We start from the raw sequence: 15,438 nt of genomic DNA on the forward strand, positions 1-15,438 counted from the left end.
TTTACTGCTTAATTTCTGTGCGGTGTTGTGCGATAGCAAATCTGATATACAGCCCACGACATGGGTTCAGGTTTTACAGGTTTTAATTAACCACCCAGGAATATAATGAATCGTTTCTGTGTGATTCTGGTGTCAATGTGTGTAAATCACTTCGGATCGGCCGTGCGCTGTGTGCGGTTTCCTTTCTCGTCGCCGACAGACTCTCCTTTGAAGATGGAAATGTGTGTCTGTCTGTTTCAATTTCATCAACCCAATGATGTGGAACACATGTTAGAGAGTGCAGGCTGTATATTTAGTGTACAAATCATAAATCAGTGCTGTCTGGATAAATAGGCCATATGTGCCACCGGTCTCAATATATGACTTGGCACCAGAGGGAAAATGACTTGTCCCGCTAGTGATCAACATTTTTTTACGATAGCGCATCAGCTGTTTCCAGTTTATTTTCTACTTTATCTACTTGCAACAATATTTTCTAGTCTAGAAAATAAAAAGCATCTGTCTGAGGTCTCCAAGTCTCAGGATTTATTTCCAGCATGTTGGATCGTGGTGATAATATTTCAGAGTGGAATTGACTGGCACACAATAGGCAGTGCAGATTTTCTCACAAAAAAAAAAGATTCCCTTTTAGTAAATAGAACTATTAGTTAAACAGAAGTATATGCTTTGGAAGGGTTATTTTCTAGGAAGGGTGATAGTCATCTCAGAATGTCACTTATTTCTTAATATGTGAACAAATAATTGGCAAATAAGAATTTTGACAGTTGATGTGACTGAATACTGTATTGTTTTCTTTATCCCAGTGTTCAGAAGCTCAGCGAGTTTTTCTCCTGTGATGAGATTGGAAGTGAACAGGAGCCCAGAGCAACTATCCTACTCAATTCAACCAATCACAAGTATCAAGCCCTGGTAAGTCAAGGCAGTTCACCATAAAAGCACCATGATACAAAAGCTTGTGTAATAAATAGATAAATGTTAGTTGGTTGGTTGGTTAATGAAAATGTAGCTTTTTGTCTGAAATTTGTTGCATTCTTGATGTGAATAATATAAATAAATGATTATTAAATAAATAATAAATAAAATTATTTGTAATTAAATAAAATATTTACCAATAAATAAATGTATGTTTTTATTTAATAAATAAATTAAAATGAATAGATAGATAGGTAGGTAGATAGATAGATAGATAGATAGATAGATAGATAGATAGATAGATAGATAGATAGATAGATAGATAGATAGATAGATAGATAGATAGATGGATCCATGGATGGATGGATGGATAGGTAGGTAGGTAGATCCATAGATAGGTAGATAGATCCATGGATGGATGGATGGATGGATGGATGGATGGATGGATGGATGGATGGATGGATGGATGGATGGATGGATGGGTAGGTAGGTAGGTAGGTAGGTAGATCCATAGATAGGTAGATAGATCCATAGATGGATGGATGGATGGATAGGTAGGTAGGTAGATCCATAGATAGGTAGATGGATGGATGGATGGATGGATGGGTAGATAGATAGATAGATAGATGGATGGATGGATGGATGGATGGATGGATGGATGGATGGATGGATGGGTAGGTAGATAGATCCATAGATGGATGGATAGATAGATAGATAGATAGATAGATAGATAGATAGATAGATAGATAGATAGATAGATAGATAGATAGATAGATAGATAGATCCATGGATGGATGGATGAGTAGGTAGATAGATCCATGGATGGATGGATGGATAGATCCATGGATGGATGGATAGGTAGGTAGACAGATCCATAGATAGAACCATAGATAGGTAGATAGATCCATGGATGGATGGATGGATGGATGGATGGATGGATGGATGGATAGATAGATAGATAGATCCATGGATGGATGGATAGATAGATAGATAGATAGATAGATAGATAGATAGATAGATAGATAGATAGATAGATAGATAGATATCCATTATTTTGATTGAAAGTAAAATATTTTCTTGTTGTGAATAGGCCTTGAAGCTTATACTGCCACGCTTTCAGTAATCCAGCCATATGACTATACATTATTTATGTTTGTAATATCACAATCCTGGTAGGCCTGGAGAGGTTATCAGTGTTGAAGAGGATGTTCATGCTGAGCTTTATTAGATATGTTGTTTTTCTCACCTCTGTAAAGCCTCTGAAGGTGGTGAACCGTAAGCACCCAGTCAGAGAGGACTGGAACAGCTTTGCCCTTCAGAGCGAGCAAGAGGACGAGCCGCTGGCTATGGAGGATGACGATACCTGCATCAAGGTGAGAAAGATGGGTTATATGTGCACTCGGGCAGTAAACAAGAATTTCATCTATGTGAAGAGCCCTTTGAGAATAGGAATAACTGTCAGTCTCCATTACGTCCATTCTAGATAACAAGTGGATATTTCAGCTGGACTGATGGAACTGCAACGTTGTCCAATGTGGATATTAAGATTCCTTTTGGTAAGTCCTGTCAAAAATAAATCTACATGTGCTGGCAATGTTGAGCCATGGCACTCGTGTGGCTTCGAATCTGGCTTGTGCTATCACCTGATCTACTAACTTCAACCATAAATGAAAATTCGACATTCTAAACTCATTATAGAAGACATTTTGAATAATATGCAGGCTGCTCTTTTACAAGAAAAAAAATGATGATTGCTTAAGCTCCAAAAGGACATGAAGTATCATAAAAGTAGTCCATATGACTACAATATACAATATATTCCAAGGTTTCTAAAGCCAAATTATACTTTTTTTCTGTGGGAAAGAATGAAATTTAAACCGTTTTTTTGTGTAAAACTATCCCCTTCACCACATAATCTTCAGTTTCAGTTTGACACACAGATGTGTTTTGTTGCTCCGTGAAATCCACGTTTCTTGATTCTTGATTCATTCTCTCTGCAGGCCAGTTAACTATGATAGTGGGCCAGGTGGGTTGTGGGAAATCATCCCTGCTGCTGGCTGCGCTCGGCGAGATGCAGAAGATCTCTGGCACAGTTATATGGAACAGGTGAGAACTTCTGGAGCGCAGTGTTGGAGACTAAAGGCCCATTCATTTCACACCAAGGACGATAACTATAAAGTTGTAATAATCATTCTAATTCTATCATAATAGAGAAGTCCACACCGCAAGTACGACACAGAGAAACATATGCATTTGCTTAAAGCATGCAAATTTTTTTTTTTACATCTCTTATCTCTTATGAACCTTTTTATCATTATTGTTATTTAAGTAGTTTTTATTTTTGTACATTTTTATGTATTTCTATTTAGCTTTATTTTTATTTTAGTTTGTCATTTTAGAACTATTTTAAGTTTTTCATCTAGTATTTAGATTTGAGTTTAGTTTAGCTTTATTTAAATTAACAACACAATTTTAATGCATTTGCTATTTAAACAACGTGGCGCAGTACGTAAAAATGACAACTGCGTCAGGCTGAAACTAGCAATAAACACTTTTCTGGTCTAACACTGGGTTGGGATGTGGCAGATTGAATAAAAGATGGGAATTGAAAAGCTCTAATCGATGACCGAACTGGTCACCCTAATTTCCTTCTCAGGCCTGGTTGAAGTGATTGGTGTGTTCACTGGATGGAATCCCATTTGCGATGAGAGCTCTTTGAATCTGTGCGCACACGGAGAGCACTGTGTGCTGAGAATACAATGTAATGAGTAATGCCTTTCATTTACAGCTTGAAATTGCTTTAATTGTGCTGTGGATGATTTGGGGATTGGTAATTCCTGGAGTCGATATTATATAAAAAAAAATGTTTGATTAGGGTCTTTTTAGTGCAGTTCTGTTTTGTACGCTTGTATAACTCTATTATCCTCAATCTCTAGGTAATAGAAAAGTTGTTTATCGTGCTACCAGCTCTTGTTAACTTTTCAAAGAAGACCTGAACTCGTGTGGCTGTTCAGTTCCAGGCTTGTGTAAGACACAGCAAGAGCCTATAAAGGAAAAATTGGACTGCCGGTGGTATTGATTCCCAATTTTGAGAGCCACAATTTTTATCGCTCTTTCAGAATTCAAAACTTCCTAGCCAGACAAGAAAAAAGGAAGTATATTTTGGAAATAAGATTCAAAAAGGGGCCTAATTCAATAATAATAATAGTAATAATAATAATAATAAACAATCTTAAGAAACATTTTTTTTTTTTTTAAAGGTTCTTAGGAGATCTCTTATCAGCCGTTTTATCATTAATTATTATTTGTTAATTAGTTGTTGTTGTTTTTTACATTTTTAGTTGTTATTCATTTTATTTTAAGTTTTATGTATTTCTATTTAGCTTTATTTTTATTTTAGTTTGTCATTTTAGAACTATTTTAAGTTTTTCATCTAGTATTTAGATTTTATTTTATTTTAGCTTTAGCTTTAACACAATTTTAATGCATTTGCTATTTAAACAACATGGCGCAGGACGTGAAAATGACAATTGCGTCGGGCTGCATTGTGCCGAGTGTATGATAGGGCCCCAAGTGTCATAATATAATTATCACTAAGGTATATTTCCTTCCCCCGTGTCTTTCCTGGTTTAACACTGGGTTGGGATTTGGCAGATTGAATAAAAGATGGGAATTGAAAAGCTCTAATCGATGACCGAACTGGTCACCCTAATTTCCTTCTCAGGCCTGGTTGAAGTGATTGGTGTGTTCACTGGATGGAATCCCATTTGCGATGAGAGCTCTTTGAATCTGTGCACACACGGAGAGCACTGTGTGCTGAGAATACAATGTAATGAGTAATGCCTTTCATTTACAGCTTGAAATTGCTTTAATGGTGCTGTGGATGATTTGGGGATTGGTAATTCCTGGAGTCGATATTATATAAAAAAAAATGTTTGATTAGGGTCTTTTTAGTGCAGTTCTGTTTTGTACGCTTGTATAACTCTATTATCCTCAATCTCTAGGTAATAGAAAAGTTGTTTATTGTGCTACCAGCTCTTGTTAACTTTTCAAAGAAGACCTGAACTCGTGTGGCTGTTCAGTTCCAGGCTTGTATAAGAGACAGAAAGAGTCTATAAAGGAAAAATTGGACTGCCGATGGTATTGATTCCCAATTTTGAGAGCCAAAATTTTTAGCGGGATCAGAGGACCCACAAAGAATCAATTTTGGGTGTGATGATTTATGTGAGTCATCATGAGGAACACATTTCCTTGATATTTTGACAATGTTTAATGTACTATGAAAACAAGCTCTTTCAGAATTCAAATCTTCCTAGCCAGGCAAGAAAAAAGGAGCATTTTTTGGAAATAAGATTAAAAAAGGGGCCTAATTCAATAATAATAATAATAATAATAATAATAATAATAATAAACAATCTTAAGAATAAAAAAAAAAAGGTTATTAGGAGATCTCTTATGAACCTTTTTGTCATTGTTATTATTTGTTAATTATTATTATTTTATTTTTTTGCACTTTTATTAATTTTATTTGAAGTTTTATGTATTTCTAGTTAGCTTTATTTTAGTTTGTCATTTTAGTACTATTTTAAGTTTTTCATCTAGTATTTAGATTTTATTTTATTTTAGTTTTATTTAAATTAACAACACAATTTTAATTGATAGTTTTATTTAACACACATACACACACAAACATATATACAACTGTGCATTATATGTATATGTATATCATATGTGTGTATATATATATATATTACACACATGTTGTAATCCTTAATTTTATTAAACATCTTACCTTTTGGGATTTAAGTGTGAGGCTATCCTTGTGTCGAGAGATTATTTACAGGATTTAAATACTTCTTCCATTTTAATACCATTCTTAGGAACTCTTTTGTGGAATGCAAAGTATAAAAGTCAGTTAAATTATAAAAGAGTAGTTTTAAAGAATTACATTCTTAAGATTGTTTCTGTTACATTTTAAGCAGTTCAAGACCTTGGTGAATCCAACCTCTGAACTTGAAGTTTAGACAGATGCATCACATGACCCTAAGTATCAAACATTGATGCAACTGGCCAATCACACACAAGCTGCACTTTTCACCAATGTGATCCCAGTGAAACAATCCCTGATCACCTCAAAAAGGTCTTGAATCAAAGGTCACTGAACAAAAAAAAAGAAGGCCAAAATATGTTACTGCATCCTACAATGCCTCAAATGTCAGTAGATCAAGGCCAAGGCCATTTCAGAAATACATCAACATTAGAGCGCCAGAAATACGCCACACACCTGACCTTGGGTCAAACAGAGGCTGCGATGTACCCATCCACCACCACAGGGGCGGATCTAGAAAAATATTTATGGGGTGGCGAGAGGGGGGCAGGAATTTTTGAGGGGTGGCAACATATGGCAGAAGTATATATACTGAATTTAAATCGCAGTTAAATTGGCCATAACTTTTAATTCGTTGCTGCCAATAGGGATGGGTATCGTTAAGGTTTTAACGGTATTACTACTCTTACCAATACTCCTTATCGATCCGGTACTTTAACAGTATTCTTATCGGTTCTTTTTGTTATATAAAAAAAAGGGGGAAAACTATTATGAACACATTTAATATTGCTTTATATTTTGAAATGTAAAATAAATATCTATAGCAAAAGAAAAAGCAATGCTTTAACAAAACAAATAAAACATGCATGTTATGCAGAAGGGTGCAGGCTTTTGTGTTTTATATTCAGAAGACATAGGACACCAAAAACAAAGTACAAACACATGGTCAAACAAAAAAAGTAAACAATTAAACAAATATACAAATTATATACCCAGTGCTTTAATTTCAGTAATGTCGGCATTACTGTTCAGGAGTAATATGGGCTAAAAAGACATCTAATAAAGTCAGATTTAAAATAACACTGCATAGGTTATCATAGATTAAAGTTATAAAAGCCAAAATTATTCATTCAAGAGCTGCGACTGATTTTCTCTTTGCCTTTTGTTGTTTGGTTCACATTAATGGAGCAATCGTCAGCAGGTTTATTAGACTGCTGCCCCTTTAAGACCAAATGCAGATCTAATCATTATTACGCATCATATTTTCTCCCAACTATTAACGCCCATTTAAGACATAAACTGTATTTAAGTGAATAAACTGTTTAAGTGAATCTCCAAGACAGCCGTTTTGACATATTTGATCGTTTAGATGTGCACACAAAGCCCAAAATATACGTTGCTTGTCTCGGTAGTTGAACTTTTCTATTGTAAAACAGTCAAATATAAAACAAAAAATTCTACTTACATTTTACCAGGCATTCGTTAACGTATTTAATCATTTTGACATTGATGAGCTAGACCGCTGAACTTTTAGTCTTCCTAACAACAAACAGAGCGTTGCGTAATGTAGTGCATCAGAGCAGCATCAATAATAATATCATGTGAATCTCTTATTTGCATCTAAAGTTTATTGCCAATAATAATGACAGGTTTGCGAACGTGAACTCGGTGAGCTCGCGCAAAACACATCTTCAGCACAGCGACTCATTTAAACGCCTCTGATTGGCCGATGTGATCAACAGACATGTCTGTGATTGGCTACAATGCTCAACGCTGCAAAAGCACGTCAAAAGTACCTTCAATGCAAAGGGAAAAATATAAATAAAAATGTAATATGCACGTTGTTCATGATTAGGTAATCGCGGCCGCTGTAATCTTATTCACATTTGTTTTTCTGATTAATTGCTTTGCTCTGTGAGAAAGACAATTGGACAACATATTCGGGGCTTTACTAAAAACATTCGGGGCTTAAGCCCCCTTAGCCCAGCCCTAGCGCTGCCCCTCAATATTTTATATTTTTTATTAAGCTGTTCTTGTCTTTACTAAAATCAAAATTAGGCTAATCAAAGGGAAGAGTGCTCTTACAAATCACGAGGGAGCGATTTGACCGCTGATTTTGGCTAACGTAATAGACTCGCTGTTTTTGCTGATGCTGAATCGTCTTTAGCATACAATACATTCATTACAAATGTAACTTTAAGTTAAACGTGTGTTTAAACTACACCTGGGGAAACTCACTTCACCTTCAGAGGCTCTGTCAGGGGCAGCTCTATGGAGGCAGATTAGTCTCAAATATAATTCACGCAAAAAACATGATTCACAAATGCGTAGACAATTTCACATGCATGAAACCTAATTCACGTACACACAAAAAAAAATCCACGTGCGTGAAAAAAATATATATTCACAAAAAGCAATTCACATAGGCAAAATATAATTATATATACTCATAAAATACATTTCACAAATGCAAAACACAATTCTTAGATATACAACTGTGCACAAAAACCTTTGAATGTTTAAAATGTACGAGTGTATCCTTGCATTTGAATGTGCAAATCGTCATTCACGTACGAATCGCCTTAGATATGTGTGTGTGAGTTTTTGAGACTTTCCTGGCAGCCTAACACTCGTAACACAGAGCAGTCGTACTCTTTAGCCAATCAGATTTAAGCTTATCAATCGACCAATCAGTATCACGTGAGGGCGGGCCTACCTACATGTTACGTCATCAGCCTTCGACCAGTTCATGGCTGAGCAGAGGTAAGTGCAGTTAATCGTTCATTTCTGTGTTCAGAAGTTAGAGATCATTTGAAGCAATAGTTTATTAACTGCTGTTTAGTCCACATGTGAACATAAACATTTATTTTTAGTATTGATGGATTTTCATGTCCTGTCCACCACACATTCAACTGATGATAATGTAATGACGTGCATATATAGGATACATGTTTTGATCTGCATATATTATGTAATTTTATTGTTTCAGATTTCCAAGACAGATGATGTATGAAGTTGCAGACAACCAGTACTGTGATCTTACCATTTCTACTGTAATTCTTTGAAAACAGTCATGTTGCAAGCCATCCATTTTGACAGTTGTTTCAACAAGTGGTTGAAAGTGATGCATTGTTACTGTATTAATTTGTCTCCTGCGGACTATAGCCTATGTACACGCTTTAGGATTAAAGCCTTGCTATGCATGCATTATTAAATGTTCTTGTAAGAATTAAAAGATTCAGACATAGTTCAATTTGATGTATACGTTTTATTCATTTGAAAGTTTCTGAATCCTTTGGGAATAAAATATATAAAATGACTTGATCATGATTAATGTTCCTGTTACATATGAAGATCATGAACTGACAGTCTAAACTGTGAAGCACAATATTCAGTACAGAGAAATATACGTTTCTTCAGGAGTTGTGAGATCCAGTCAGAGTGTACTTTGCTTTTAGAGTATATAAATATAAGTGCAATACATCAAGTGAAAAGTTAACAAATGAATTGTGTTCAGTCCGGTCATCAGTAGACCTCTCTGTTAGGACATATAAGATTTTGTCCTGATATTTAAAGTACTAAAACCCTATAGTACAAGAGTTGCAGACAGAGGACGTGGGAAATTAAGTGATGGTATTTGAATAGAGTTTACTGAGTAATCTTAGTCGCATAATCTTAATTGCCTCTCTATGATAAGTAGCTTTGTCTTATCAGCATAAAATCTGATTTGCCTATTTTACTAGGCAAAGTAAAATTAATGCTTCACAATATTGTTCTTAGACCTTAAGATGACAATAAAAAACCTTATTTAAAAACCTTGCGATGACAATACAGCACAAAACACAAGGAAATGCATGTTGAATATATTGCTAACACTCTACAATAAGGTACAATAACTTAGTTAACATTAGTTCATGTATTAAATAACCATGAGCAATACATTTGTTGCTGTGTTTGTTAATCTTTATTAACGTTAGTTAAAAATACAGCTGTTCATTGTTAGTTTACAGTGCATTTACTAATGTTAACAAGATTTTAATGAAGTATTAGTAAATGTTAACATTAACAAAAAATAATAAAGGCTGTTCACGTGCAGTTCATTATTAGTTCATGTTAACTAATGAAACGTTTTAATAAAGTGTTACCAATTAAGACAAATACAAAAAAAAAAAGTATAAAAGAGAATAAAGAAACAACATGAATTAAGATGTTCGTGACTGCTATCCAGATGTCACACCAAAGGTGAGTAATCCTGATAAAATGCAGGGAAACAAGTGTTAATAATAATTTAACATCATACACAAATGGCAAAAAAACACTGGGTGCTCATTAAAATAGGTCTATTCACTATTTAAAGAACAATCTCGATGGGTATTGACCACAGATGATGGTTTTGCAATCATTAGCGTGATTGTAGCTGTGAGAGCTGTCTGTACCTTCAGCTAAAATACAACAAAACAAGCATCATTCTTCTTCATTTTTGACACGATATGGGACATCTGATTACAACAACACTTGCTTACATCAGTTAATAGTTCATAAACTATTGCTTCAACTGATCTCAAACTTCTTTAACTTCAGTTAACACAGAAATGAACGATTAACTGCACTTATTACCTCTGCTTAGCCATGAACTGGTCGAAAGCTGATGACGTAACATGTAGGTAGGCCCGCCCTCACGTGATACTGATTGGTCGATTGATAAGCTTAAATCTGATTGGCTAAAGAGTACGACTGCTCTGTGTTACGAGTGTTATGCTGCCAGGAAAGTCTCAAAAACTCACACACACATATCTAAGGCGATTCGTACTTGAATGACGATTTGCACATTCAAATGCAAGGATACACTCGTACATTTTAAACATTCAAAGGTTTTTGTGCACAGTTGTATATCTACGAATTGTGTTTTGCATTTGTGAAATGTATTTTTTGAGTATATAATTTTATTTTGTGCATGTGAATTGCTTTTTGTGAATATATATATTTTTTTCACGCACGTGAATTAGGTTTCATGCATGTGAAATTGTCTACGCATTTGTGAATCATGTTTTTTGCGTGAATTATATTTGAGACTAATCTGCTTCCATACAGCTCAGTCTAGTCGGGTTGCAGGACCACCGCACCACAGCAGACTCGCTGTGTGTGTGAGCCAGACTGAGCGAACGCCGCTCTGTACGTTTGAATCAGGGACGTAACTATTTGAGAGACAGGGGGGAGGGGCGAATAATACATTTAAAATTAAAAATGTAATTGTTCACTTTTGGTAAATGTATTGGACATAGTGGTGGGTTGTTTTTGTAAGTACAGTTTTTGGATCATCAAAGTTAGGGGGGCAGCTGAGGGGGCAAGGCTCTAGAGTGGGGGGGGGGCACCTGCCCCCCCTTGCCCCCCTGTAGATCCGCCCACCATATCAAGCCCTCTTCACAAATGAGTCACCTGTTCTTCAGCCTGTGCTGTCCTACAGGCTATTCATGATTACAATGTTGATTTGGGGCTTGTGTTTTGATGTTCGCACACCCTTTCATGAGACACGTCCTGGGTCAAGCACAACACAGATGGGCGTTTGTTCAAGTGCCAGTCCTCCCTGGCAACAACCAAGCAATTGAGCCCAAATCAAAGGGCCTACTTAAGATAACAATGGGATTAGACAGACAACGTGGAACCACTTAAAGTATTTTAGATTAAAATATGAAATATAAATAACCCTGTAGAATGGATGCATCAATAGGATAGAAGCAGTCAGTGAAATGAAAGGGGTCCGTCAGTGAAAGGTTGCCCCTTTGACCCCAAGCAAGTACTCTTTAAATGAGTTAAACCTGAATAATGACGTCTATTGTAATGGCAAAGACGTTTAAAAGGAACTCTAGCGCCCCTTGAGTACCGAGACTTGTTAATGAGTACACAATGCATTGGCCAAGCATTTTTCTACATGCACAATGACAAATAAGATTAATTAACCACGTGCAATATTTGAGAACGCTATGAGAATCATCTCCGATATTCAAATGGTTTACATGGTATGTGTGCCCAGTATGGCTAGGCTAGCTGAGGGTGAAGCTTATGTTTTCTAAAGATAGACTACAAAGCCTTATGGCACAAAATATCTCCTTGAACAGTCGTCAAATCTTCGAGTCTTGAAAAGCCGATGTTTATACAAACAGTCAAATGACTGCATTGACTGGGTGTTGTCTAATCGTTGTCTAAAGGAAATGGTTTTTACGTGTTAATGTTCATGCTGGGTTCGACATCTTTTGGCTGATGATCAGAGAGTATCAGGCGCTGTGACAAGAATAGCTCTCTTTTTATCTGAATCGTTTATCACACAAATGTCCACATAAATGACTCTCAAAGCTTCTGATCTCAACATGTCATGTCCTAAACATCAGAAATAAGACTTCGCGGAAAGTATAGATAAGCTAAATAGTCTTTGATCTCTGACAGCTGTTGTCTGTAAACATTTACTGTTTTTATTTTTATTTTTAGTAAACTATTTTGCTTTGTATTAAAGAGATCACAGACAGATTACTCTACACGCTAATAATTATGTTTTTTAACAGCTAAAGAACACACGTTTGCAGAATTTTCTGTATTGTTTAAGTTTGTTTCTTACAAACAAGGCCACGAGAGTATCAACTTCTCTTTTTATCTCGATCATTTATCAAACAACTGTTATCTGCACAAATAATGACTTTAAAACAACTATAAATGTCCTATACACAAGTCTGTGACACACATTGTGATCATTATTTTAGAAGTAAATCAACAGGCAAATTTATTTTTAATTACATTTTTTTCAGTATTTATTTTCGTAAACACGATTATATTTTAATATAGTGTTTCATATTTAATGCAATTTTTAAATATATTTAAAAAAAAAAGATTTATTTTCATAAATAATTCAAGGTTCTATAATTTTCTGTATTATTAAAGTTTGTAAAATTATGATATTGACAGTTGACAGTGAAACTGCTCTTAAAAAAAAAGGGAAAAAAGAAATTAAAAAACAGATGAAGGGGTCGGGGGTCATTTTTTTTTTTTTTTTATGAATGCACTGACAGGGGCCCCTTGTAAGTTTTGCTTAGGGCCCCAGAAGTCTAGGACTGGGACCGTTTGGCACCTCTACAAATGCTATGTCATGATTTTAAAAATGTCAGTAATTATATATTGCCACACATTGGCTAATTACATCTCAATATGGTGTGTAAAAAATCACTTTCCTGGACCCGCATACATCATCTGCTTTCTACAGTTGTCCATCATGTGGATTGACAGTTTACAATACATTATACCATTAAAACAATGACTAAGAAGATATAAAGAAGGTGAAAATATTCAAAACAAGTTGCAGTAAGACTTCAGCCTCTTAAATTGACATGTTGAGTCCTAGATTAACTACAAAGCCAACATGGGAAAACATTAAAGAGTACTCTATTTTATGGCTTTAAATGTGCCTTAGTATTTTCTTTCTTTCTTTTTTCCAGTGTTGAAAGGACAGAGCATAAGAGCTACAAATGCAGCTGATGCCTTCAGGAAGCAGAAAAGCTCTTATTTATATTCCTGTTGACTTTTCAAGGACATTTCTTTTTTTTCTTTTTGTTTCGCCGCAGAGCTATAGCAGTGGCACCTTTTTTTTTTGCACGCCATTGTATCTTGCCTTTCAGAATCCTTGCAATATTAATACGCCATGTTTATCATTCACTGGAATCTCTTAGAAATGTTAAATAGCAATTAAATTATAAGCTAAATTATTTATTACTGAATTTAGCTCTGATTCATGTTCACAGTCCTTGACTGTTTTTTTTTTAAGTGATCATTTTTCAGCACAGTTTATCACAATCTATTCACATCACCATCTTTGTCATGTTAATTTCTCCTCCTTGAGTTATTCATTTTCTGTGTATTATTTTGCAGACTGCCCACTCTGGATGGAGATGGAAGTGAAAGGTAGGTTCTGTTTTATCACAAAGCTGCAAAACCCAAGCACAACCATTTATCCCATCCCGCAGAGAGCCTGTTAATTATTGTGTACACACAATGAGGGTGTGTGGATATGTCCCGTCCTGCTGTGCAGCGCTGATCCTTTTCTCTGTGGTTCGTTGGCTTGGCAAAATCCCTCGGCTTTGCTCTTCTGGTCTCTGTGTTTCCTCAGTCACCCTCAGCTACTTTATGAGGTCTTTGTAATTTTACGATTCATAATGTATTCGAATATATCTGCCATTATTGTAGCTGTACATTTATTACTGTAGTTTTTGATGCAAAGCTTGTTTGAAATGGTATGCCGCAAATTATGTGGCATTATTTTGGCTAAAATCTTAGACTTATTCTTCATGGCAATACCAGAATGCACTGCATTGAAAAAGTGTAGAAAGCATTGCATAGAAAGCATAGAAAGATTAGCATAGTCCTTATTAAAGTCCTTCAATGCTTTTGCTCGCAAAACTTTTGTGCTGCTAGAGAAACATTGCACTCTTTCTTTAAAAGTTTTGCAAATAAATGTTGTTTTTTTGTGAGTGAATGCAAAACTGATGATGAAAAAAATATACAGTAAGGTGGGAGGAAGAACTACACTCACCTAAAGGATTATTAGGAACACCTGTTAAATTTCTCATTAATGCAATTATCTAATCAACCAATCACATGGCAGTTGCTTCAATGCATTTAGGGGTGTGGTCCTGGTCAAGACAATCTCCTGAACTCCAAACTGAATGTCAGAATGGGAAAGAAAGGTGATTTAAGCAATTTTGAGCGTGGCATGGTTGTTGGTGCCAGACGGGCCGGTCTGAGTATTTCACAATCTGCTCAGTTACTGGGATTTTCACGCACAACCATTTCTAGGGTTTACAAAGAATGGTGTGAAAAGGGAAAAACATCCAGTATGCGGCAGTCCTGTGGGCGAAAATGCCTTGTTGATGCTAGAGGTCAGAGGAGAATGGGCCGACTGATTCAAGCTGATAGAAGAGCAACTTTGACTGAAATAACCACTTGTTACAACCGAGGTATGCAGCAAAGCATTTGTGAAGCCACAACACGCACAACCTTGAGGCGGATGGGCTACAACAGCAGAAGACCCCACCGGGTACCACTCATCTCCACTACAAATAGGAAAAAGAGGCTACAATTTGCACGAGCTCACCAAAATTGGACAGTTGAAGACTGGAAAAATGTTGCCTGGTCTGATGAGTCTCGATTTCTGTTGAGACATTCAGAGGGTAAAGTCAGAATTTGGCGTAAACAGAATGAGAACATGGATCCATCATGCCTTGTTACCACTGTGCAGGCTGGTGGTGGTGGTGTAATGGTGTGGGGGATGTTTTCTTGGCACACTTTAGGCCCCTTAGTGCCAATTGGGCATCGTTTAAATGCCACGGCCTACCTGAGCATTGTTTCTGACCATGTCCATCCCTTTATGACCACCATGTACCCATCCTCTGATGGCTACTTCCAGCAGGATAATGTACCATGTCACAAAGCTCGAATCATTTCAAATTGGTTTCTTGAACATGACAATGAGTTCACTGTACTAAAATGGCCCCCACAGTCACCAGATCTCAACCCAATAGAGCATCTTTGGGATGTGGTGGAACGGGAGCTTCGTGCCCTGGATGTGCATCCCACAAATCTCCATCAACTGCAAGATGCTATCTTATCAATATGGGCCAACATTTCTAAAGAATGCTTTCAGCACCTTGTTGAATCAA

General features: G+C 36.1%; 1 protein-coding gene across 2 annotated transcripts in view; it reads left to right on the forward strand.

The window, feature by feature from the left end:
- The window catches only part of abcc8 (ATP-binding cassette, sub-family C (CFTR/MRP), member 8), a 96,829-nt gene that overhangs the window by 41,826 nt on the left and 39,565 nt on the right, over positions 1-15,438 (forward strand). For both annotated transcript variants that reach the window (XM_084397748.1, XM_084397747.1), the window contains exons 14-18: positions 804-909; positions 2,169-2,285; positions 2,396-2,468; positions 2,913-3,018; positions 13,652-13,684. In XM_084397748.1, coding sequence (XP_084253874.1) covers positions 804-909; positions 2,169-2,285; positions 2,396-2,468; positions 2,913-3,018; positions 13,652-13,684 — 435 coding nt within the window. The remainder of the gene's footprint in view (positions 1-803; positions 910-2,168; positions 2,286-2,395; positions 2,469-2,912; positions 3,019-13,651; positions 13,685-15,438) is intronic.

This window comes from Rutilus rutilus, assembly GCF_951802725.1.
Source record: "Rutilus rutilus genome assembly, chromosome: 23".
NCBI classification, from domain to species: Eukaryota; Metazoa; Chordata; class Actinopteri; order Cypriniformes; family Leuciscidae; genus Rutilus; species Rutilus rutilus.